The 27,381-nt window shown below is 36.3% G+C and overlaps 1 protein-coding gene across 8 annotated transcripts in view; it reads left to right on the forward strand.

Moving 5' to 3' along the window:
• KIF20B (kinesin family member 20B) overlaps positions 1-26,608 on the forward strand; it is a 68,408-nt gene extending 41,800 nt beyond the window's left edge. For 6 of the 8 annotated variants that reach the window (XM_079793150.1, XM_079793147.1, XM_079793146.1 and 3 more), the window contains exons 21-35: positions 313-1,531; positions 1,874-2,012; positions 2,502-2,621; positions 4,874-4,934; positions 10,497-10,622; positions 11,284-11,411; positions 14,167-14,322; positions 15,382-15,561; positions 16,798-16,908; positions 18,687-18,884; positions 19,543-19,611; positions 20,708-20,806; positions 21,494-21,644; positions 24,744-24,886; positions 26,328-26,608. In XM_079793150.1, coding sequence (XP_079649276.1) covers positions 313-1,531; positions 1,874-2,012; positions 2,502-2,621; positions 4,874-4,934; positions 10,497-10,622; positions 11,284-11,411; positions 14,167-14,322; positions 15,382-15,561; positions 16,798-16,908; positions 18,687-18,884; positions 19,543-19,611; positions 20,708-20,806; positions 21,494-21,644; positions 24,744-24,886; positions 26,328-26,405 — 2,978 coding nt within the window. In that variant the 3' untranslated portion in view covers positions 26,406-26,608. The remainder of the gene's footprint in view (positions 1-312; positions 1,532-1,873; positions 2,013-2,501; positions 2,622-4,873; positions 4,935-10,496; positions 10,623-11,283; positions 11,412-14,166; positions 14,323-15,381; positions 15,562-16,797; positions 16,909-18,686; positions 18,885-19,542; positions 19,612-20,707; positions 20,807-21,493; positions 21,645-24,743; positions 24,887-26,327) is intronic. The other 2 variants (XM_079793151.1, XM_079793153.1) reach the window with 1 other exon arrangement.
• The last annotated feature ends 773 nt before the right edge of the window (positions 26,609-27,381 follow it).

A 27,381-nucleotide genomic window follows, 5' to 3' on the forward strand; every position in this document is an offset into this window, starting at 1 on the left:
AAAATCAATTTAAAAAAAAAAAAATATATATATATATATGGAGTATAAATGGTAATCCTCAGGTAGCAGGTAGCTATCGTCATTTGGTATTACTTCCTTTGCTAACTATTTCCATAAACTTATAGGACTGTAGTTTTTACATAAATGAGCTTGTATGTTTTGCAATCTGTTTTTGTTTTTTCACTCAGTAGCTTATTTGTGTTTTTCATTAAAAGTTTGGCTTTCATTTTTCCTATGTTTGAATATTGGCTTATCTGTTTACTTTTTAGTTTAAGGTTTGCCAGATTAATTGCAATTTTCCTATTTTTAAAGGACCTATGCACATTAGTCCGACTGTCACTGAAGACCAAAAGAAAAGTGAAGAAATGCAAGAGAGCATTTCAGAAGATGAGGAAAGTATTAGAGTTGTACAAGAAAATAATGATAACGAAGCGCTGAAAGCAAGATTACTCATTGTTGAGAATGAACTTAGAAATGAAAAGGAAGAAAAAGCAGAATTAAGTAAACAGATTGTTGGTTTGCAGCAGGAACTTTCTTTTTCTAAGAAGAAGAGCTTTTCTTTAAGTATAGATGTCCAACAAATTAAGTCAACTTATGACAATGCAATTTCTGAATTACAAGTGCAGAGAGATATAAATCAAGAACAGGAGGAAAAGATCATGAAGTTGTCAGAAGAGATAGAAGTCGCTAGAAGAACCATTACTCATAATGTTTCACAAATAAAATTAATGCAAGCAAAAATAGATGAACTACGAACCCTTGATTCATTTTCTCAGATCTCAAACATAGATTTACTCAATCTCCAGGATCTCTCACGTAGTTCTCAGGAGGATGATTTGCCAAATACAGAGTTACACCCTTTGGATAATGATTATTTGATAAGTAAGCAGGTTAAACCTAATAGGGAAAGTTCTTTTCACTCTAGTATTGATGCCATTTGGGAAGAATGTAAGGAGATTGTAAAGGCCTCCTCCAAAAAAAGTCATCAGATCCAGGAACTGGAACAACAAATTGAAAAATTACAAGCAGAAGTAAAATGCTATGAGGATGAAAACAAGAGACTAAAAACAGAAAATAAAAATCAAGATGACATACTAAAAGGAAAAGGAAGTCTTATACAGCAGCTGAAGGAAGAATTGCAAGAAAAAAATGTTAGTCTCAATGTTCAAGTACAGCAAGTAGTTGAGGGAAAGAGAACACTTTCAGAACTCACACAAGAGGTTGCCTGCTATAAAGTGAAAATAAATGAACTTGAAGCCATGTTAGGAACTCAGAAAGTTGAATGTAGTCATGCAACCAAGTTAGAACAAGAAATTTTGGAAAAGGCATCCATCATCTTGGAGCTAGAAAAAAATCTAAAGGAATTTCAAGCAAATCATCAGGATTGTATGAAAAACATCAAAGATTTAAATGAAAGGGAAGTCAAGTTGAAAGAAGAAATCACACAGTTAACAAGTAATTGGCAAGATGCAAAGCATTCTCTTCAATTAAAGGAAGAAGAAAAAGAAGCCAACTGGCAAGAGAGAGAAAAGTAAGCTAAATGTTATTCAAATATTTATAATATGCAAAGCATTCATTTTATTGATTTTGTTATGTAGCTTTTAAGTAATTTAGGTGGGCATAACTTAATCTGGTGCAGTATAGCATTTGAGATGAGTGAAGACTTGGACTTCGTTTATATAAATCCTTGGAGTCAAGTTATGTGCAAAGATCTTTGTTATAAAATCTGAAATTTTCTTTAAAGGACTCATTCATGGTTTGGACATTCTAAATTTGTGAAAAGATGTAATTTTGTAGATTGTTACTGTCTCACAAGTATGACCCCAAGTGATTAATGGTGTGTCTCTATAGAAAAGTGGTTTGTGTTTTATAGATTGAAAGAGGAGCTCTCTGCAAGCTCTGCCCTTATCCAGAATCTGAAAGCAGATCTTCAGAGGAAGGAAGAAGATAATGCTGAGCTGAAAGAGAAGTTGACTGATGCCAAAAAGCAGATTAAACAAGTACAGAAAGAGGTAGGCTCTTTGAAAGCTGTGCATCCAATTTAAATGGTAAAGATGGTTTTCCTTATATATCAATAAACCTTGGAAATGTGAGCCAATAATTTCTCCCTAGAATGTCCTTGTTGACTTTTTCCATGATATTGATTTTGCTGTTGCATGCAAGATGCTATGTTGATTCTTTTTTGAGAACACTTACTAGTGTTTGAAATTCTTAAAATGTAAGAAGAAAATTATTTCTTCATATGCATTCTCCTTTAGAGTATTAGGAAATATCCTGATAATTTGAAGCCATATCTTATACTATGTTAGAATCTAATCTGTTAATGTTTTTAAAAATTTATCTTTATTGTTGAAAGTATTATAGATAATTCCCCCCCCCCCCCCCCCACAGTGGCCCTTTTAATGAGTTTTTAAGGACATGAATCTTTGAACCAGGGGCCATTAATTTTAAACAAAAAAATTTAATATTTAAAAATTTGTTTTATAATCATTACTTTGTAGGTGTCTCTAATGCGTGATGAGGAAAAATTACTGAGGATTAAAATGAATGAATTGGAGAAAAAGAAAAACCAGTGTTCTCAGGAAATGGATATGAAACAGCGAACCATTCAGCAACTCAAGGTATCAGTTTTTTTAAAGGGTGGTTTAAGTAGAGTCTACATATTTTAGTGTCTAAAAAAAATCAGTTTTTTATACCAAATTCTCTTTTAGCCTTTTCTGTAATTGAAAAATTCGTTAAAATCAAATAAGGTCATAGTAATTTGCTTTTAATGACGAGAGTATGGGAAGGGAAAAATAGTAATTTTACAGTAGGGAAACCTAGCAGAAAATACCTTAACTTTAACCAAGTGTTTAAGAATATAATCACCAGTGGTAAGCCATATTGGTAACATGTATTTCCTGACTTGATGTGACCAAAAGGGCACATCTTTTTTTAAAAAAAATATATTTTATTGATTTTTTACAGAGAGGAAGAGAGAGGGATAGAGAGTTAGAAACATCGATGAGAGAGAAACATCGATCAGCTGCCTCCTGCACACCCCCCACTGGGGATGTGCCCGCAACCAAGGTACATGCCCCCGACCGGAATCGAACCCGGGACCCTTGAGTCCGCAGGCCGACGCTCTATCCACTGAGCCAAACCGGTTTCGGCAAAAAAGGGCACATCTTTTCTGTGGTATTCTTCCTCCAAATCCTTTAACTTAGTCTAATTGTGAGAAGACATCAGACAAACCCAAACTGAGGATGTTCTAAATACCTGACCAGTAAAAAGTGGCAAGGTCATTAAAGTATTACCGAGAAACTATCCCAGATGGGATACTAGTGAGGCATAATGACTAAATGTGGCGTTGTATTGTGATTGGGATCTAGAACCTTGTTGGAGAAATGTGAAAAACAAAGTCTTCAGTTTTGATAGTATTATACCAATGCTAGTTTTTTTCCATACAAAAATAATTGTTTTCATTTTTGAGACTCAACTCCTCATTTGTTTGTGTCCAATGTTAATTAATTTCTTGATTTTAAAATAATATACCATGGTAATAGAAGATGTTGAAATTAGGGGAAGCTAAGTGGAAGTTATACAGGAAATCCTTGCTATTTTTGCAATTCTATTATAAATCTAAAGTTATTTCAAAACCAGAAGTGAAAAGAAAAAGCTCGGGACCTGTAAAAAAAATTTTTTTAAGAGGACACTTAAGCAAAAATTCTTTATAAATGCTTATATTTTACTTGACATCAATTAATTGGATAAGGCAGCAATAAAGAAAGGTTATTGTAGTCTTTACACGTTTGCTTTTAAATGAAGCAAACTAATGAATATTCATGTATAAACATGTGATTTAAATTTTTAACTTAATACAATTTTAATAAAGCAATCTATATTTTTATAATACAATTCAGAGATCTCCAGGTTCTGAAATGATTCATTCTATGACTTATAACCTAAGAAGATAGTGCTGCAGTTAGATGAGATAGGGAATGAGGTTGGATTACCTTCGGTGTCTTAGTGATTGAGCATCAACTTATGAATCAGGTGGTCACAGCTCAATTCCTGGTCAGGGCACATGCCTGGGTTGGGGGCTGGATCCCCAGTGTGGGGCGTACAGGAGGCAGCTGATCAATTATTTTCTCTCATCATTGATGTTTCCATCTCTCTCCCTCTTATTTTTATCAATAAAAAAACATATTATTTTAAGGCTTTGGTTATTTTTCAAACCTTCCATCTACTTTCTACATAGAGGGGATGGAGGATCCTATTTTTCTGCATTTTGAATTTACTGATATGGAACTTTTTAATGGCTTTTCTTATTCCTCCTTTGTTAACTACATAGTAAACCTCCATTTCCCTGTTTTTGCTTTTTGTGGTGCATAAGAGAACAATAATGTCAAATGTTAAGTAAAATGACTTGGCAGTAACTTTGAGGTAGATTAAAGGTATAAAGTTTTTACTACTATTTTTTTCTTTTTCACTCTCACTCTGCCCTTTTCTAGGTGTAAGAAACTTGGAAGCTTAAGATTAGTAGTCAGCTTTATAGGAGACAGATTTAAAAAAAAAATATTTCATTCACTTTTTTAACAGAGAGGAAGGGAGAGGGATAGAGAGTTAGAAACATTGATGAGAGAGAAACATGGATCAGCTGCCTCCTGCACACCCCCCTACTGGGGATGTGCCTGCAACCAAAGGTACATGCCCTTGACCGGAATCGAACCTGGGACCCTTCAGTCCCCAGGCCAACGCTCTATCCAGTGAGCCAAGGCTATCGGCTAGGGCTATCGGAAACAGATTTCAAACCTTGTTTTCAGGCCCCACTATTAAATATTTTTGTGTGTTTATTATATTTGTATTTAATCCATATTCTTTCATTTTGCAGGAGCAGTTAAGTAATCAGAAAGCGGAAGAAACTATACAGCAGTATGAGAAAGTGTGCAAAGGTCAGGAATAAACCTCTACTTCTAGTACTAAAACGATTGACAAAATAGTTGCAATACCAATTTGTTTAAAGATTTTCCTTTGAAAATTCTAAAGTAAAGAAAGGGCAACATAGGCTGTAACACTGCCAAAGAGAAAGCATTGATTGATTCTAAGAGTAACTTATCAGTATAAAGTTTATTCTTGAAAATTAAAACATTAAGAAATATTCAGTCAGAGGCACATTGATCTCTAGGAAGTGGCCAGCGTTTTGTGAAAAATAAGGTCACAATGAATGGATTTCTAGACAAAATCATATAAACAATATACTTCAAGTAAAATAGCTTTAAAATTAAAAAAATTTATAAAGTTTAAAAGAAACATTTACAATTTTAGGTTCAAATTGTATGTGCTGAATTTTGCTTTTTTTAAACTCAAATTGTATTGATTTTTTAAAAATTTGGATTGTTGTAAAAATTTCTTTGTAGATAATTACATAGACTAGGTTTACATGTTTGTATGGGAAAAGACATTCAGGGTATAATGATTATAATAGTTTTATTAACTCAAAAGAATGTCACGGGGCACAGTGCACTTAGGTACAATCTCTTATGTGTTCAAATTGCTGGCCTTCATTATTAGCACATTTTTTGAAGTCTACTTGCTGTATTCATGCACATTTTGGCACAGAGTTCTTATCCACTTTTGTCCATCCCTTAATTTGTGTATGTAAAATTATGCAGATTCCTTTCTTCCCTATCACTTACTCATCCCTTAATAAAAAATTGCATTTTCAGCCCGGTTCAGGGGTTGAGCGTAGACCTATGAACCAGGAGGTCATGGTTCGATTCCTGGTCAGGGCACATGCTTGGGTTGTGAGCTCAATCCCCAGTACGAGGTGTGCACAAGGCAGCCGGTCAGTGACACTCTCTCTGGTCATTGATGCTTCTATCTCTCTTTCCCTCTTCCTTCCTCTCTGAAATCAACAAAATTAAAAAAAAAAAAATTTGCATTTTCAGTTCTTGAGGCTTTTCCTGACTTCTACATTTTTATTTAAATACCGAATGCCATTCACTTAGCTATCTTAATATTTGTTTTAAAAATTTTTGAGATATAACATATATATAATAAAATTTACCCTTTAAAAGTGAACATTTTTATGGGTTTAGTATATTCACAAGGTTGTACAATCACTACCACTGTCAATTCCATAATATTTTCATCACCCACCAAAAGAAACCCTTACTTAGCTAGTCCCTGTCAATCACTAATTTACTTTCTGTCTTTATTGGATTTGCCTACCCTTACTTAGCCAGTCCCTGTCAATCACTAATCTACTTTCTGTCTTTATTGGATTTGCCTGTTGTAGACATTTCTTGTAAGTTGAGTCATATAAGGTGTGGCCTTTTGTGTATGACTTCTTTCACTTAGCATGTTCTCAAGTTTTATCCATATTGTAGTATGTGCTAGTACTCCATTCTTATTTATGGCCAACTAATATTACATTGTATGAGTATATAACTTTTTATTTATGTATCAGTTGATAGGCATTTGGATTGTTTCCACTTCTTGGCTTTTATGAATATTTGTGTACAAATGTTTGGGTGAACATACTATTTTCAATTCTCTTAGGAATATATATTTAGGAGTGGAACTACTGGATCATGATATGGTTAACTCTTTGAGGAACTGTCAAGATTTTCCACAGTGACTGTATTATTCTGTGTTCCTACCAGTAGTAGATGAGGGCTCCAGTTTCTTCATGATGTTGCTATTACTAGTTATTTTTCATTTTTAAAGTTATAGCTATCTTTCTTAGTTCCCTAGGACCGTGGTCGGCACACTGTGGCTTGCGAGCCACATGCGGCTCTTTGGCCCCTTGAGTGTGGCTCTTCCACAAAATACCACGGCCTGGGCGAGTCTTATTTTGAAGAAGTCTTAGTTAGAAGAAGTTTAAGTTTAAAAAATTTGGCTCTCAAAAGAAATTTCCGTTGATATTTGGCTCTGTTGACTAATGAGTTTGCCGACCACTGCCCTAGGACTGCTGTAACAAAGTACCACAAACTAGGTAGCTTAAAATAACAATAAACTTATTCTCCTACAGTCCTGAGAACTAGAAATCCAAAATAAGTATATTGAAACTAGAAGCCCGGTGCACGAAATTCGTGCACGGCGGGGGGTTGTCCCTCAGCCCAGCCTGTACCCTCTCCAATCTGGAACTCTTGGAGGGATGTCCGACTGCCCGTTTAGGCCCGATCCAGGTGGGATCGGGCCTAAACGGGCAGTCGGACATCCCTCTCACAATCCAGGACTGCTGGCTCCCAACTGCTTGCCTGCCTGCCTTCCTGATTGCCCCTAACCGCTTCTGCCTGCCAGCCTGGTCACGCCTAACTTCCCTCTCCTGCAGGGTTGATCACCTCCAACTGCCCTCCCTTGCAAACCTGGTCCCTCTCAACTGCCCTCCCTTACAGGCCTGGTCCCTCGCAACTGCCCTCCCTTGCAGGCCGGGTGCCTCCCAACTGCCCTCCCCTGCTGGCCATCTTGTGGTGGCTATCTTGTGTCCACATGGGGGCAGGATCTTTGACCACATGGAGGCAGCTATATTGTGTGTTGCAGTCATGATCAATCTGTATATTACTCTTTTATTAGATAGGATAGAGGCCTGGTACAGGGGTGGGGGCCAGCTGGTTTGCCCTGAAGGGCGTCCCGGATCAGGGTGGGGTTCCCTTGGGGCGTGGGGCGGCCTGAGCAAGGGGCCTGTGGTGGTTTGCAGGCTGGCCACGCCCCCTGGTGACCCAAGAGGAGGCCCTGGTATCTGGAATTTATTTTCCTTCTACAATTGAAACTTTGTAGCCTGGAGTGGAGCCAAGCCTGCTGTTCCCTCCAGGGCAGCAGCCATCTCTGTGGCAGTTAATTCACCTTCTACAATTGAAACTTGGTAGCCTTAAGCGGGTGAGCCTGGCCAGGGTGTGCGGAAAGCTTTGCTTCCCCTGTTGCCGCCAGCAACCCTGGCCTGCTCTCTCAAGCTCCATTCTGTTGCCATTTGTTTGAATTTGTTTACCTTCTATAATTGAAACTTTGTAGCTTGAGTGGAGGCTTAGGCCTGCAATGGCTATGGAAAGCTTGGCTTCCTCTGTTACCTGGGAAACCTTGCTCTCTGTGGCTGTAGCCATCTTGGATTGGGGTTAATTTGCATACTCGCCCTGATTGGCTGGTGGACGTGGCTTATGTAGCGGAGTGATGGTTAATTTGCATATTACCGTTTTATTAGAGAGGATGCTTCTTCTGAAGGTTCTAGGAAAGAATCTTTCCTAGTTTCTGGTGGTTAATGGCAATCCTTTGTATTTCTTGGTTTGTGTCATAACTCCAGTCTGCCTTTGTTTTAACATGGTGTGTCTGTATTGGTGTCTTCTCCTTATTAGTGTTGTCCAAATGTCCTTTTCATATAAGTACACTGGTCATACTAAGTTTTTGGGCCTATCCTAATCCAGAATGACTTTTATTCTTAATTTGATTACATCTGCAAATTCCCTATTTCCAAATAAGGTCATATTCATAGTAGGTGGACATGAATATTTTGGGAACACTATTTAACCTAACATTCTGATGAGTATAAGGTAGTATGCCATTGTTATTGATTTGCATTTTCCTAATGACTAAATACTGAGAATCTAGTTTTCATCTGTTGGCCATTTGCATATCTTATTTGGACAAATTTTTGTTAAGTCCTTTGCCCATTTTAAAATTGGGTTACTTGTCTTTTTTATTATGGAATTGTAAGAATTCTTTATATATTCTGGATACTAGGCCCTTATCAGATAAATGATTTGCAAATGTTTTCTCTAGTTCTTTGGGCTGTTTTTCAATTATTTGATAGTGTCCTTTGATGAATACAAGTTTTTCATTTTGGTGGAAGTTCAGTTTACCTATTTTGTTTTGATGGCTTGTTATGTCTAAGAAACTATTGCCTATTTCAAAGTCAACTAGGTTATCTAAGAGTGTATAGTTTTAGCTCTTTTATTTTTAGATCTTTGATTCGTTTGAGTATTACTTTGTGTATTGTTTGAGATAAGTATTTAACTTAGTTCTTTTGCATATGGAGCTCTAGTTGTCCAAGCACCATTTGTGGAAAAGATTGTTCTTTTCTCCATTGCATTGTCTTTAAGTCAGTTGACTATCAATATAAGGGTTTATTTTTGTACTCTTAATTTTGTTTCATTCATCTGTATGTCTATCCTTATGCTGGTATCACACGGTATTGTTACTGTATGTAAGTTTTGAAATGGGAAGTGTGAATGCTCTCATTTTCGTTGTTTTGCAAGATTGTTTTGGCTATTTTGGGTTCCTTGGATTTGTACCTGAATTTTAGTATCAGTTTGTCATTTTCGGTGAAAGAGCCAGTTAGAATTTTGATGGTGATTTTGTCAAATCTGAGGATCTATTTGGGGAAATTGCCAACTTAACAGTATTAGTCATGAATGTGGGATATCATTTCATTTGGTTAGACCTCTGGAATTCCTTTCAATGATGTGTTTTTAGTTTTCAGTATATAAGTTTTGCACATTTTTGTTAATTTATTTCTACGTATATTATTCTTTATAATGCCTTTGGGCATGTAATTATTTTCTTAATACCATTTTTGGATTGCTCATTGCTAGTGTATAAAAAGAAAATTGAGCCCTAACTGGTTTGGCTCAGTGGATAGAGCATCGGCCTGCAGACTCAAGGGTCCCAGGTTCGATTCCGGTCAAGGGCATGTACCTTGGTTGCGGGCACATACCCAGTAGGGAGTGTGCAGGAGGCAGCTGATCGATGTTTCTCTCTCATCAATGTTTCCAGCTCTCTATCTCTCTCCCTTCCTCTCTGTAAAAAATCAATAAAATATATTTTAAAAAAATAAATTGTTTTGATTATATTGATTTTGTATCCTGCAATTTTGCTGAACTAGTTTATGAGTTCTAATAAAGTTTCTTTATTTTTTTTTTTCCTTTTTGGGGATTCCTTAAGATTTTCTATATATGAGATCATGTCTTCTGCATATAGAGATAGTTTTACTTTTCCCTTTCCACTAACTCTGCCTCTACTTCTTTTTCTTTTTTTTAAATATATTTTTTATTGATTTTTTACAGAGAGGAAGAGAGAGGGATAGAGAGTTAGAAACATCGATGAGAGAGAATCATCGATCAGCTGCCTCTTGCACACCCCCTACTGGGGATGTGCCCGCAACCAAGGTACATGCCTTTGACCGGAATTGAACCTGGGACCTTTCAGTCCTCAGGCCGACGCTCCATCCACTGAGCCAAACCCGTTTTGGCACTACTTCTTATTCTTGCCATCTTTCTATTCATTCTTGTGATCATCCAAGCATCCATCTGCACATTAGATATTTATTTGGTGCTTTATATGCCAGTGGTGTTCTGGGCATATAGGGTACAATGGAGAACAAGACAGTTTCTGTTTATATGGAACTCATATTCTATTATAGTTAATAAAAGTGTATTTTAGCTTTTAGAAGAACTCAAGAAAAGTTGGATATCTAGATGGAGATGTTAGTAATTTCTAAAATGTTCACTCACCATTTTTAGATCTAAGTGTTAAAGAAAAAATAATTGAACACATGCGAATGACACTAGAAGAACAAGAACAAACTCAGGTAGAACAAGATCAAGTGCTTGAAGCTAAATTAGAGGAAGCTGAAAAGCTTGCTACAGGTAAAATAATATTGCTTAAATATCTCAAGACATACTCTTGCATTTTCTTTATTTCCCTAGATTTCTTTCCTTTTAAAGTATTAATAGTATTTATAATAATTCATAATGAAAATGTATTTGGTGTGTTTTTGGAATGTTTTGTCACCTGCCATTTTCCAATGTTATGAAAATTGTTTTTTTTTTTCTTTCCATCTTTCAGGTAGAAAATTGTTTTATCTAAGTAAAATTGTGTATAGTAAAGAAGGAATAAGGACATGCTCATAACTTGCAATGTTCCCCAGACGTTAAGAATAAATTTTCAACTGTTTTACCTCTTCCTACCTCTTAGTATTATCTTTGTATAAATACTCTGATTTCATCCCTCAGAATACCATCACAGTTTAATTTTTGAGAATTACCTGAAGTTTCCTGCACAATTAAGACTGACATGCATTTAATTTATATCGTGTACTTTGAAAACTATTCAGTGGGTGTCCAAGAGGTCCCTGTAGTTCCTCTTCTCTAAGAATTTGGTAAGAATTCTTAAAAGTGAGGCTCTTAGTGTAGTTCTAGTTCTGTCTTGATCTGTGTTCTTTTTTCTTATTTGTATCCCATGCCATGTTTATCTCTAAGTGGTATAACTTTTGCATGCTTTTAAAAATAATTTTATGTTTTCAAACAGAATTAGAAAATTTGAAAGAAAAATTCAAAGATCTGGAAACCAAAAATAATCAGAGGTCAAATGAAGAACTTGAGGATAACACAGATGTGCTTACTAAAAAGCTCAGTAAACTTCAAGATGAATTACAAGTAGGATTTATCTCTGTGTGTGTTCATTATATTTTTCAGGAGAGGAGAATTCAGTAAATATTTTATAGTTACTTCATGTACGGGTAAAATAATTCCTAGGAGTTACTAATATATTCATATAATTTTTTCAGTATGCATTGAAATGACATGGGGAAGAAAAATCCCAAGATACAAACTAATTGCAAATGAAAATACAGTGGTTGGGTCTTCAGTTTTTTGTTTTGTTTTTTTTAAAATATATTTTATTGATTTTTTACAGAGAGGAAGAGAGAGGGATAGAGAGTTAGAAACATCGATGAGAGAGAAACATCTATCAGCTGCCTCTTGCACACCCCCGCTGGGGATGTGCCCACAACCAAGGCACATGCCCCTGACCGGAATCGAACCTAGGACCCTTGAGTCCGCAGGCCGACGCTCTATCCACTGAGCCAAACCGGTTTCGGCGGGTCTTCAGTTTTATATTCTACACTAGAGGCCCAGTGCATGATTTAATCATGCACCTGGTGCACCAGCGGGCTGGCTGTCCGCTGGTGCCCCAGGCCTTCCGAAAGCCTCCGGCACTGGCTTGCGCCGGAGCAGACAGCCGGCCAGGTCCCCCGCTTTGGCCTTTGATCGTGGGGGACCTGGCCGGCTGTCCGCCGGTGCCCCAGGCCTTCCGAAAGCCTCCGGCTCAGCGTCCTGCTGGCCCAATCAGCTACCCCGGCCACCCTGAGTCCCGCCCCCTGCGCCTCCTGCTGGCCCAATCGTGGGCGTAGCGGAGTGATGGTAATTTACATATTACCATTTTATTATGTAGGATATTTAATACTTAAGTCACCATGTCTTACCTTTTTTTCTACTCTTGAATTTCTTACTCATCAAATACTGCTGTGGAAAAGGTGACTTTTACGAAAATTATTTTGACTATTATAAATATGTAATTACTTACATATGTAATTATTGAGTTGGAAAAGAACAGTGTTAAATATCCGGACACTGGGATATATTTGAAACCATACTATATAGAAGATATTTTGCTTGGTGTTTTATATTTTTTTCCATGTCCAACTCAAACATACTATGTATGGAATACAACAAATAGGGGAAATACGTTCATAATGGGATTTATCAAACACTGCTTAAAGTTTTGTACATTAGGAGCTGCATTCATAACTAGATTCAAGATTGAAGAAAACAATGATTTTGAAAAGTTGGCTAAATTTAAATTATATTCTTAAGTGCAGGTTGTATGTAATTGGGTACTGAACAAATACAAAAAAATTACTACTCTCTTTTGTAAGTGTTAATTATATATTCTAGAATTTACACTTTCTAATGTGAAAACCCCAAGTAAATATATCATTAATTCTGAAAAAACAACAACACATGAACTATATAGAGAATGTTTATATTAAGGAGTATTGGTGTGTTTGCATTGCTCTCAAATATCTTAGATTATAAGCTTTATAATCCTGGAATAGACTACCATAGTTCTAAAAACAGTGTTGTTTATTTTAAATTGGTGTCATTGTTCTTATTTACTTGGGTTTGAATGTATAAATTAGATGCCTTTGAATCCAGTTTGAAAATTACTGGTCAACTGTATTCTTGGTCCAGACGTTCTCAATGCTCCTTAAACTAATAAATGTTTGTCCTATTGCACATGCTATTTTTTATTTGGCATCTTATGTACCCAAGAATATTTTATTTTTAGACCCATACTATTAGAAATGACCATCACACGTAAAGCAAGGACCTACAACCAAAATTACTCTACCTAACAAAGCTATCATTTATTTTAATTTTAATTTAATTGTTTTTGTTAATTCTCACATGAGAATATTTTTTACCATTGATTTATTTTTATTTTATTTTTTAGAGAGAATGAGGGGGTGAGAAGAGGGAGAGAGAAACATAAACATAAACATAGATGTGAGAGAGACACATTGATTGGTTGTCTCTCACACCTGCCCCAACCGGGGCTGGGGAAAGAACTTGCAACCAAAGTACATGCTCTTGACCAGGAATTGAACCAAAGACCCTCCGTTTTGCAGGCTGACACTCTAACCACTGAGCTGCCAGCCACGGCACAAAGCTATCATTTAGAACGGAAGGTTAGATAAAGAGCTCCCCAGACAAGAAAAAGCTAAAGGACTTCATCACCACTAAACCAGTATTACATGAAATGTAATGAGTGAACAAGCAGAATAGAACCATACTCATAGATATACAGAGAACATTTTGAAGGTTGCCAGTTGGGAGGCAGGTTGGAGGGATGGCTAAAAGAGGTGAAGGGATTTAGAAGCACAAATTACTCACAGTCCATGGACACAGACAATAGACAGGTGAAGGCCTGGGATTGGGTAGAGTGAGGCAAAGGGGGGAAATGGGGACATCTGTAATACTCTCAACAATAAAATAAAATAAAAAAGGAAAGACCATCACACACAAAGTCTTTTTTTTTCTTCTGTCATTTAGGAAGACTTGTGTCTAACTTTTTCAGGATTTAAATTGTTTATTTCTTCTTATGCTCACTGATTAAAGTCTTTAAATAATGAACTTCATAGCAAATTAAAGTTTATAAGGGAAATAGTGTTTAGGGAAAGCAAACCAGCAATGTTTATTTTATAATCTGAAATAAACTGATCTTGCCATTGAAAGAAAAATACTTTAAAGATTTTAAAAAGTTAAAAAGTGATGGGTTTTATGAAAATGGTATAAAAATAGATTTTTTGACTAAGCATCTGATAGTTATTTGTACTGTTTTTATATATAGAAATCTGAACAGAAATATAACTCTGATAGAAAGAAATGGTTAGATGAGAAAATGATACTAATCACTCAAGCTAAAGAATCTGAGAATCTACGAAACAAAGAGATGAAAAAATATGCTGAAGACAGAGAGCGTGGTTTAAAGCAACAAAACGAAGTGGTTGGTAGCAATTATACTTTCTCTTTGGTGTATTTCACCTGCTTTCTTTGGCTTGTTAAGTTTATCTCTGGGATTCTTATCTGTCTGTACATGGTTTGTTGTTTGCTTTTTTTTTTTTTTTAAAGGCAGCTTTTCTCTTTTTATTGTGAATAAAAAAGGGTTGTAGAATAAACCTGACAAATTGGGGTAGGGGCTGGAGGAGCATATGGCAGGCCTGAGAAGCTCAGTGACTAAGAATGACCACACAGTATGCTCTGATCACAAATTCCCAGTTGGACAGGCCATGGTAGGTAGTCAAGTCACAGGCCCAGAGCTTCCTTAGCAAAGGTCAATCTCTAAGTGAGTTCTGTCTATTGTTCTTCGGCATCTCTTTTTCTGATGCCTGCAGAAGGCACAACTGCAGGCACCAGAGCACAAGAACACCATAGCAAGAGACCCCAGAACCCCTCATTGTTATCTTGTACCCTGAATACTATCTCTGTATATGTTAATTATTAACACTCCTGTACCTACCACTATAAAAGAAGTGTTTCTCCATTTTGCTTTTTATTTAATCCTAGAAATGTCCCTGCTTTGCTTTCTCCTGCCTCCTTAATTGGCCACAATAGATTTCATGTAACCTTCCTTATGTTTTCTCCTTTGGCTAATGCATAAAAGGAACTGCAAAACTGCCGTTCTCCTGAGCATTTTCTCAGTCCATTGAGATCTTGCTTCTGGGCATGCCCTCAACAGTCTGGCTCAAATAAACCCTTACAAAACTTTTCTATAGGTTTGACAGTAAGATGACTCTTCTGTCCCATTTTATCTTGAAGTTCACATAGGTTCTTTTTTTTTTTCTCCCAGTTTATTTAGCAATTTAAAAAATACCTAATAACATTTCTGTCTAGATATAGAACTTAAAATTTTCTTCCTTTTGACTGCCACAGGGCTATCCCTACTGTATTGTGAAACTTGTTTTGTATTTTGAACTGTACATTCTACTAGCATGCTGTGTATATTTTATCTCATATACAACCTTTATCAAGATATACTTTAACATTTTCTCTAATTTCTGGTTAGGAAACACTGACAGCACAGCTGGCAGAGAAAGATAGCAACCTTCAAAAGTGGCGAGAAGAACGGGATCAACTGGTTGCAGCTTTAGAAAAGCAGCTGAAAGCACTGATCTCCAGTAACTCTCAAAAAGATAATGAAATTGAACAATTGAAAAAAAGGATCACATCAGAGGCTTCTAAAACAGTCAGTAGAATCTTGTCCTTTCTATGCCTTTTTAAAAAATATTGAACAAAGAAAATTTTCAAAATTGTTTAAATCCCTAAAGGTTAAAAAAGTTAGTTTCCAGTATGTCAGAGGAGAATCAGAGTTTGAAAAATTATTTGGCTATTTTTCATGAATTTTGTGTTTTTAGAGTTTATCATTATGATTGGTTCAGAGATAATATTGTCTTCTTAATAGAGTTGTGAAACTTGAGAACATTTGTAAAAGAATTAGCACAGTTCAGTTTTTACCTCAGTGAAAGTTAGTACATGCTATTATCCCCACATTTTATTCAACAGAATCTTGTTTAATAGTTATGGGTAGTAGACATGGAGATGTATTTGACTTTTGATTTTCTTTAAATGTTCTATTTCTTTAATACTCACCTGAAGCTATTTTTTCCATTAATAAATAGAGAGTGGGAAGGAGAGAGAAAGAGAGACAAACATCAGCTTGAGATAGAGACACATTGATTGGTTGCCTTCTGCCTGCACCCCTACTGGGGCTTGGGAACCTGTAACTGAGATATGTGCCCTTGACTGGGAATGGAACATGAGACCCTTTGTTCTGCAGGCCGACGCTCTAATCACTGAGAAAAACTGGCCAGGGCTGACTTGATTTTGATGGTAGTGATGAGAAGGCCCAGGTCGAAATTTATCAAGTTTAAAAATGTAATCTAATACTTCTTTATAGATCCTTAAGTAGGTTTAGGAATAGAACATAACATATGACTCAGAAAATAGGATGAACAGTGTGCAGCAAAAGGTTTGGTTATCAATATGGTCTTTTCTACTGTAATGCTATAGTTTCATTTCCAAAACTCTAGTTTTTAAAAATTGTGTTATCAAAGTTCAGATCCCAACTTAGTATAGACTTTGGCCATGTCATAGTCTATTTCCTCATCTGGAAAGTAGGAATGATTCTTGACAAATTAATTCAAGAGTTACAATGAAAGTAAAATGAGAGAATATATGTAAAACACATTGGAAGTTGAAAGTAATCTTTCAAATTCTCTTTATATCAAACTCAGAAGAGGTTGGAATATTGTCCAGCCTTTCCTGAGGATGAAAGAGAGGAGAAAGGAGACTTACGTGGTCATTGAAGAAGTCTTTGATTACTTCCCCTATTTTATCCACCCAAGTTTTGATTTTATATTCTTTAGGCGGAGTGTTTTAATTTATTTTTGGTTACAATGGCTTGTTGCTTTAATTACTTTAGGAAAAAGAAACTGTGGATATCAAGCCCAGACATATGAGTTCAACAGATCTTGGTGGAGTTGAAACTGAACCTCAATCTACAGGTTTTGAAATTTCCAGCAATGAAGTAGAGGTGGGCATTTGGTAACACAGTCCACTTTTTTTACCCTCTTTACTTACCAGTGACCATTAATAACCAAATAACACATGCAAGTATAATTTAATCAATCGTTGCAGTTATCTTGCTGTATAATTAACTATATATGCTCTCCGCTGTGGGAAAGAAAGCTAAAGGTTTTTGAGGGGAGGTGAAATTCTTTTGAGAGATTAGGTCTCCATATAATATCCTCTCAAAGTGATATTGATCTCAAATAACAGATCTGTTAATATAAACAAATTTGTTGATCAAAAATAGGAAATCCCACAAAAGATAGAGTATGAATGATTATTGGCCATTCTAAGAAACCCTTTAATTAGCATTTTGAAATCATACCCATTTAATAACTTGATCAACAATCTTAATAACTCACAATGAAATTTCATAATTTGTAGTGAGTTTAGGATTCTATGAATCACTTTGGATAATACAGATTCTCAGATTATATATGAAATAGATAAAACTTCTGTGCACTTAAAGTTTTGAAGATAAAATTACTTAAAAAAAATTTTTTTTAAACACATTTGTTGGGAGCATTTAGTGTTGGGAACCAATACTGAGAATACAAAAATAAATAAGCTATGATTGCCACCTTCAAGGAGGAAAAAATCTGGTAAGACAGATATATAAATGACCACCTTGTTTGACCTTACCTTTTGGGCTAAGTGTTATGAACAGAGTTCTAAGAAGAAACACTGACTGAGAAGGTTATAATGAATTTTGCCTCAGTGGTTGAGGATATGGATTAGCGAAGGTAATAACATCATCCAGGGTTGTAAGGGTGACTAGAATTTTACCCAGCAGAGAACAGGAAGAGAAGGGCATTTTAATCTAGGGAAATACCCTGAGCCATTCCTTTTCAGCTTATTGGTATTGACCTTAGAGACTACTACAGATCATAACGTTCGTATAAAAGATTGAAGTTGATCCACAAACAAGATTTCTTTCTCTATAAATTTATGTATGTTTTCCTAAACCTCCGGATTCCAACTTCCTGCTAAGAACTCCAGCAGTTATTGTGTACTTGACAGCTTTGGAGAATGGTATTGTTAGGCTATTTTGCATATTTTTCCTGCCTTAATGAAATTAACATGCCCAACTGGGCTAAAATTCCAAAATGATTCATTCACAGAGCTGATTTGGGAGGTCTGTTGGACCGATATAGAGCCTCTCCCTATGGCTTGGGCTTCTTACAGCCAGATTCTGAGGTGGGGCATTTTGAGGAGAGGGGCGTGTCCTGTAAGTTAGTGTTCTGACAATACAGAATAGAAGTTAGAAGGCTTCTTATGATTGAGCCTCAGAAGAACATCCTGTCGGTCATGGGAGTCACTAGGGCCAGCCCAGATTCAAGAAAAGAGAATGAAACTCCATCTCTCAGTGGGAAGAGTAGAAGTGGAGCAAAGAATTTGCATCAAACTTTAATCTACTGTAAACTGGGTGCTTAATAAAAATTCTAGGCTCTCCTTGGAGCGTTCTGATTTAATAGGTTTGTGGAGTGGTTCCACGAATCTTTTAAACAAATTCTCTAGATAATTCTTAGGATCATACTGGGAAATACTAATTTCTAAGTTTCTCTCGATTTTAACATACCATGAATTCCATCTCTGTTCTTGCTCTATTGAATTTGACCCCAGCACAATTTTTATCTTTTCTAACTCCATTGTCTTTAATAGGTATTTGAGAGTTGATTCTTTGTGATTTATAAATTTATATTCTTCAAATAAGGTTTGTTTTCATTTTTAATCCTGATATAGGATGAATTTGTAGTTCTTGACTCTTGTGAAGTGTCAACAGAAAATAATCAAACTACTCGATTTCCAAAACCTGAGGTAGAGATTCAGTTTACACCTTTACAGCCAAACAAAATGGCCGTGAAACACCCTGGTTGCGCCTTACCAGTAACGGTTAAGATTTCCAAGGCTCGGAAGAGGAAGAGCAACGAAATGGAGGAGGTAAATACTTAACTGATGAGTAAAGTTAACAAGCAAGCATTATTGTTGTTGAGCTCAGTTACAATATATAGTTAAACTCTGCTATACTTCCCTCATATTCTAGAATATCATTTAGTTTAATAGTCCTCAAACAAAAAGCTTATGGATATTAAAATATATAGTTTATCCGTATCTTAGGTCTCTATTGTCATAACTCTAGGTTCTCTTAGGAGAATCTTTTTCTAACAGCCAGTATATTAAAATTTGGACCTCTATTTAGTGGAAGGCTAAAAAAATCTGTTTATTTCTTCTTATTGCAGCTTTTTCTTTTTCTACTGCAGCTTTTTGATTGTAGGGTTATCCAATCCTCTATCATGTCACACAGACTTTCTGACCCCCCAGTTTCCTCCTTTTGGAAATAAAAGAGTAGATGTAGTATGTTTAAAATGCTTAGTTTTTATTCCACATGTCATAGATAGGTAATAAATGAAAATGTTTATTTTATCCCTTTGCACTCACTTGTTTTTTTCGATTCCTTTATTCTACTGCTAACCGTGTCGAGTCACACTCGACATCCAAGTGCAAAGGGTTAAAAGTAACTTGTTCTAAGTTTAAAACTAATTTTAAGCTCTTCAGCACAATAACTATCCAACATTTTTTTTTTTTAACTCTTTTAAAGAGTACTATATTTTCAAGCTGGTGGAAGAGCAGAAGTAGTAATAACCATACTCCTGAGGCTCTCCGTCAGGTAATAAATTTACTAAATGAATATTATTTAGACTATTTCCTTCTACACCTAAAACACCTTTAGAGGTTGTTTTCTAGAGCCTTTGTTAACTTTTATTCTATATTTAATTTATATCTAGTACATTTTAGATACCATTAAAATACTAAGTATTTTATCATCTATGGTTATTTCCTTGATTTATTTTTTCAAGGGAAAAGGAAAATTTGTTGTGTATGCAGTATTTAAAATACAATTATTCATTTTACTATTGGTTTATACTCTCCTTTACACTCCATGTGTATTTCAGAATAGATATACAGATTGTTGTAGGCAAATCATGTAAAACTTAAAAGTTTTAATTGATTTTACTAGCTCTTAACTGCTGTAATAAACTGAGGCCCTCATGAAAATCATATATACAGTGTTATACTCTATCCCAGTAAAGACTCTAAAGTGCTCTTTATCGAACACTACAAGTGTGATGGAGTTACAATCTGTCCTGTTTGTTTGCTTCCCATGATGCCACCTGCCTTCCCCTTTAAGAAAGTCTCCTTCTTTTGACCCTTAATGGCTTTCACTTGGTGACTTGAATTCTGAGGTTCAGTCATGATTTTTATCTGTTTCTGTTCTGGCCCCCCTCCCCCACTTTTATGCTTATAATCTGGTATAACTAGGATTTATGCCAGTTCAGTTCGGTTAACAATACTACAAAAGCTTTTCTTTAGGAAAGTTGTCCCATGCATTGTAGGATTATTAAGCAGCATTCTGGCCTCTACCCACTGGATGCCAATAAAATTCCATTTTCTCCAGCAATGACAGCCAAATATATCTCCAGACATTGCCAGTATTCCCTGGGGTCAAAAATCAACCCTGGTTAAGAACTGTTCTCCCCTCCTCTCCCCTCCCCTCCCCTCTCCCCCCCTTTCCTTCTCCCCTTTCCTCTCCCCTCCTATTTTCTTCCTCCTTCCCGCTCTTCCTCCTCTCCTCCCCTCTTCTTCATCTCTCTCTCTCTCTCTCTCTCTCTCTCTCTCTCTCTCTCTCTCTCTCTCTCTCTCGACTCCAGAGAAAGAAAATATTGTCAAGAAATTAACCAGTGCTTAAATATATTATTTTTTAGGAATCGGTGAAATGTGAAAATAAGAATACTACACCCAGAACTAATTTGAAGTCCCCTATTTCTGAGCATAAAAATTCTCCCGTCAAAAAGGAACAAAAGGTTTGTCTTTTAATTTGTCCAAAATTGACCATTTCAATACTTTATATTTATAAAGTAGAAGGTAAAAATAAAGATGTCACATTTGATTGATAATTTTTCAGTTTTGTCTAATTATAACTCATTTATCTTTTATTTCTATTCGTCTAATTCAGCTTAGAATGTCAGCTTTAGCATTTGGCCAGTGGCAGGCACTTCTTGTTCACTTCTCACTTAGCACTCTGCCTGTCACACTCAGTTTGCCATTCTCTGGCCCTTTCATCCTTCATATATATATATATATATATATATATATATACATATATATATATATACACACATATATATGTGTGTATATATATATATATGTATATATATGAAGGATGTATATATATTTTAATCCTCACCTGAGGATATGTCCATTGATTTTAGAGAGAGAGGAGAGAGGAAGGGGGTGGGGGAAAGAGAGAGACATCGATCAGCTGTCTCCCATACATGTCTGATGAGGAATCAAACCTGTAACCTTTTGGAGCATAGGACAGTTCTCCAACTAACTTAGCCACCAGGCCAGGGCTCTCCTTACATTCTTAATTGGTAATTCCCTGTCTGAGAATTCATAACCTGTGTCTGGCCTCTTTAGTTCAACAGTGGCTGTAATATTTCCTTCTAACCGTCTTCATCAACAATAACAAAAAAATGTTTGTTTATTAGGTTTCCTCACGGTCATCATCTCATAAAACATATTCTTTACGGAGTCATGCATCTGCAGTTAATGTAAACTTGACTGCTAAGAAAAAAGAAGGAACACTGCAGAAATTTGGAGACTTCTTACAACATTCTCCAACAATTCTTCAATCAAAAGGTTTGCAGAAAATTAATTAAATGCCCTTCAATGTTAGGTATTAGGGTATTTCCTAATATCTGACTGGTATATAAACTCATCACAGTGATTATTATATTTTAAGTATTCACTGTCCTATGTTAGGTACTGTGGGAGGAAACATGAAAAGGCCTAGGAGCTCACTATGTAGTGAAGAAAGACCTTATTTAAGTAATTGATCCAGAGCAGGCTGCTCTGTAGTTATAGAGATGCAAGTAGAGTGCTGTGGTAGTATTGGAGGGAAATGAGCCGTTCTAATTAGGGACTATGGGAAGATTTTACAGAAGAATTTAGCCTAGTAATGAAATGTTGGCAGGATTATACCTGCTAGAGATAAACACTGTTAGTATAATGGTATATATTCTTCTAGTGTTTTTTTCTATGTACAGATAAACATTACCTATTCATATATATAAAAAACATATCCTATTTAATAAAAGCCTAATATGCAAATTGACCGAATGGTGGAATGACCGGTGGAACGACCAGTCGCTATGATGCACACTGACCACCAGGTGCAGACGCTCAATGCTGGAACTCCCCCCAGCCTGCAGCCTCCAGAGCAGCCAAGGGGGGCGCCAGTGGGGCACCCCCAGTTGCCCCGCAGAGGGAGGCTACCTGTGGTGGCGGGGGGCAGGGCTGGCAAGTGGGCAGCGCCAGGCTGGCCAAGGCATGTGCCAGCAGGGGGGAGGGGAGGTTCGATTGCTCCACTGGTTGCCCCACAGATCGGCCCTGATCACCAGCCAGGGACCCTATCTGTGCATGAATCTCATGCATTGGGATTCTGGTACTTCTATAAATGTCCATTGAGTTTAGTTGCTGAATGCTTTTTTCTTAGCCACATTAATACCTGTGTATTAATATATGCTCAGATGTACACTTTATATACACGTATACCTAAACAAAAACATACATGTATATATGTATACACACACAGATACACACACCTACCAGAGGGAACAGTTTCGACATAGGTAGAGTACCAGGAAAGTATAGGGAATGTGCAGGCTATTCCAGGTAGTAATATTCATCTGGCATGTAGAATGTGGGGAGATTATTGGGGGGAGAGGGCAGGTAGAGGAGTGGGTTTTCATGAGATTACCTGAGTGGTAGCAATAGGATAAATTGGAGAGTAGAGATGAGGAGAATAGGGAGGGATAGGGACTATAAAAGCAGGGGGAAATTAAATTGATTCAGATAGATTGTGTAAAAGTACTTTCTGTAAAAACTCACACAGGTTCCCAAACGTTTCTTAGTTCATAGTGCCCTCAGTAACTCAGTGATTTTTTCATTGTGCTTCTACACCTAAGAAACACCTCCATTTAGTACTTAAGGCCAAACAACCACTAAACATTCAGCTATAACTACAGTACATATCTGTTGTTGATCAGTTGGAAATATAGAGAAAAAAGAAGAAAACTGAGATTAATTCTTAAAATTCTGCTGCTCTGATAACCACTGTTAATTCCTTATTTGCTATCACTGGTCTTCCAACCTTTACTTCTTGCCTATCTCCTAGCCATTCAATACCTGGAAGACAGTGATCTTTTCAAAGTGCAAATTGAATTAAGTTAGAATTTTTTTGTTTTCTTTTTTACTAGAATAAAAGTGCCACAAGTGCAAAATGTCTGTCTGGCTCACATTCCCAACTCTTAGTATAGTGACTGGGGCATAGTAGTAGCAGTCTGGTGGCTCCAGGCCAAAATCCTGTGTGCGGTTTTGTTTCTAAGGTTGACCGTGGGCAATTACAGAGGCTTTACTTGTTAGGCCTCATGGGGGAGAGCTGCCCTCCCCACTCCACACTTAGTACACACAGTGCATTGCAGTCTCTGAAGCGAGTTATAGTCAAGGACTCAGGTCCGGTCCAGCCATGCGTGTACATAACTGGATTCCTAGCCTAAGTGCCTTCATTTGGAGCCTCTTTATTTGGGGCCTTCAGCAGAGAACTTTCTCAGGTGCCTCTGCTGAATACCTTATGACAGGGATGGGAGACAACCTTGAAGACACCTTTCTCCCCTCGAGCTCTATTTTTTCACACCTAGCCCCTCCACCTGGCCTCCAGCCACAAGGCCTATACAACTCCAAGTGCATAAGTCTTTTGATCAGGGTTCCCTTGGCAATGAGATGGCCCTGTTTTATGCTGATCCTTCTGACCTAGACCACACACTGTTCTATGGGAAAATATGGAAAAGGAGTGGGCGGAAGCTGTGATTTCTCAGGTTTAGCTTTTTGCTTATTCTGTTGCTGTGAGTGGTTAAAGGCTTGAGTGTTCCTTTCATTTGGCTTGTCTCAATTGTGTGCTCTGACATCTGGCAGCCCAGCTTTCTCAAGCTCAGCCCAGCCCTTTATAAGTGCACCCTCATTTTAGCATATTTCCTGAAATGTTTTACTATTTTAAAAAATGTATAGTTTATCCTGTGTATATGGATTTATTTTATCCAGGAGTTTCCCCAAATGGAAATATACTATTAAAACCAACATGTGTCTTTTAAAAAATAAAACAAATATGCAAAATAAGACATTTAAAAATTCCTCTTCCTCTTCCCAGAAGCAATTAATTGTTAACAATTTACTTTCTCTTACTCTGTGTGTGTGTGTGTGTGTGTGTGTGTGTGTATGTGTCTGTGAGTGCGTGTGTTAACTATAAGTAAAGGTCTCACAATTACAGACTACCTTTACTTAATATTCCTGTGGACATCTGTACATGTGACTGCTGAAATAGATCTGCCTCCTTACTTTCAGTGCTGCATGGTCCACTACATATGCATCCTGTTTCTTTGTTTTGCATAGCATAAACCTCTTTCAAATCATTAACGACTCCTGCATTTTACTGGTGGTATTATAATTTACTAGTCAGATGATATTTTACTTACTTATTTTTGCTCTTAATCATTATTTCATGTGTTTATTAGGCATTTCATTTTTTTTCTTTGTGAATTGTCTATTCATGTTCTTTCACCATTTATAAATTACAGTGGTTTTCTTTTTTATTTGGTATGCTTTTTCTTTATTAAGAATTTTAAACCTTGCAGTTAGAACATTTTTTATTTCAGAATTTAACTAATCTATATTTTTTCATAGCAAAGAAATTAATTGAAACGATGAGCTCTTCAAAGCTCTCAAATGTAGAAGTAAGTAAAGAAAATGTATCTCGACCAAAACGGGCCAAACGGAAATTATACACAAGTGAAATTTCATCTCCTATTGATCTATCCGGCCAAGTGGTAAGCTACTACTTCAGTTTTCTTAAAACTAAAACTCTTTGTGCTGTTTTAAATTCTGAAGTATTCATAACAATTTAAATTTTATATAGTTTGAATTTTTATTCTTTAGGTCATATATCTACAACATGCTTTAAAAGTTATGCTTTTGATATCAAATGTGTTAAATTTGTAGTAATTAAATATAAATGCGGCATTAATGCATACATTTATGAACTAATCGGAGGAATTTTAATTCCATCAGTAGAATTATCACTGTTCAGTAATTTGTTTTCTTCTAGCATCTATTCTTGTTATCTTTATCACAGTTGTACAAATCTGGGCCTCAGTGTGCCTGGTAAGAATCTGGAGTTGACATTCAGTCATTTCCTCCCACCTTCCCTCTGAGCCTCCCAGGTTCTATTGAGAAAAGACTGCAGTTTGTCACCATGACTCTATGACTCATTCTCTTCATTCAGAACAGGCTGTGCTGTTACAGGAAAAGTTCTGATTTTTTATCATGCTTACATTTGCCTAGTGGATGAAAGTGAAAATAGAAAAGTAATTAAAGGAAAAGCCTTCAGCAGGAAATGGCCAAGAAAAATCAGGGGAGAGAGTCTTTTTGCAACAGCAACTATCAGATATGAGATAGACACTTAAAAGCAAGTGGCATAGAATTGGGGTCAGTTAGGACATGTTGTCAGAAGTACTATTCTCTTCATCACTTTTCACCATCTGTCTGCTTAGTACATAATTTCCTCCCTTGGCTGAAATTATTATTCTTTTACTTGCAATATAATGTTCTTTCAACTTTCTAAGTTATGTAGTTGTTGCTGAGAAAGATCATTTCTTAAAAGTTATTTGAGCCCAGCCGGCGTGGAGCATTGACCTATGAACCAGGAGCTCACGGTTTGATTCCTGGTCAGGGCATATGCCCAGGTTGCAGGCTCTAATTAAAAAAAAAAAAAAAAAAGTTATTTGAGTCTGGCTGGTGTGGCTCAGTGATTGACCTTGAACCCATGAACCAGAAGGTCACGATTCAATTCATAGTCGGGGCACATGCCTGGATTTCGGGCTTGCTCCCCCAGTAGGGGATGTGGAGGAGGTAGCTGATCTATGATTCTCTATCACCTTTGATGTTTCTCTCTCTCTCTCTCTCCCTCTCCTTTCCTCTCTCTGAAATCAATAAAAATTTATTTGAGTTACATGTCTCCAAACATTTTAGTAATTATTTCAAGCTGTGTATGTCTGAATTTAATACAGAATGTAGATTATCTTAATTCTAGAATTTTGTAGTGTTGAAATAATCTTTTACAAAATTGTTACTTTAGGCATGATTTTTTTGTACAAGATAGTATACCTGTAAGTCCCAAGAAGACAAAAAAATATAATGTACCTATTATGTCAGTTAATAAGCACATGAACATATTTTACTAGTTAAAATAAGCTTTTATTTTTATTTCAGATTTTGATGGATCAGAAAGTGAAGGAAAGTGATCATCAGATTCTCAAACGACGACTTCGAACTAAAACAGCCAAATAAACCACTATGGAGAATGTTTTAATATAAATTTTATATTCATAATCATTGTAATTTGCATCCTGACTTTAAAGATAGTTGTATATATTATGGCATTAAATCCCTCTGTATATACATCACTATTTTATATATAGTGTAATTTTAATTCAATAAAGAAAATAAGTCAAGTCTTTGTTGTTGTTTTTTTTAAAATATATATTTTTATTGATTTCAGAGAGGGAGAGAGAGATAGAAATATCAATGATGAGAGAGAATCATTGACCAACTGCCTCCTGCACGCCCCCCACTGGGGATTGAGCTTGCAATCCGGACATGTGCCCTTGACCAGAATCGTACTTGGGACCCTTCAGTCCGCAGACCAATGCTCTATCCACTGAGCCAAACAGGTTAGGGCTTTTTTAAACTTTAAAAAAATTTATCTTTAATGTTGAAGGAATTACAGATGTCTCCCTTTTTTCTCCATTGACCCCATCTAGCCCACCTGCCCCTGCCCTGGTTTATTTTTATTTATTTATTTAAATTTATCTTTATTGTTGTGAAAGTATTACAAATGTCCACCGTCCTTCCCCCTCCCCCATTGTCTAATGCTTTTTTATAATAGCTTCATTTCAACTGTATGTATTGTTATCGCAGGCATGGGATCAGTGAGGATCCTAGGAAAGATAGTATTTTTTTTAGCCATAGATGCCACAGGTCAGGTATTTGGTTTATATATATTTAACAGTGTCTTTTTTACTCTGTTAGGAAATACAACTGATTTTACATATCCATTTGGATTATACCTAAGTCCAGGGAGTAAATGTGTACAAATCTCCTGTTACCAAAATATGTATAGGTGTCCACCCTCCTTATCCATAGTTTTGCTTTTCTTGGTTTCAGTTACCTGGTTCAATTGTGGTCCAAAAATATTAAATGGAACGTTTCAGAAATAAGCAATTCCTAAGTTTTAAAATTGTGTACCATTCTGATAGTCATGAAA

This window comes from Cnephaeus nilssonii (genome assembly GCF_951640355.1).
Source record: "Cnephaeus nilssonii genome assembly, chromosome: 16".
Lineage (NCBI taxonomy): Eukaryota > Metazoa > Chordata > Mammalia > Chiroptera > Vespertilionidae > Cnephaeus > Cnephaeus nilssonii.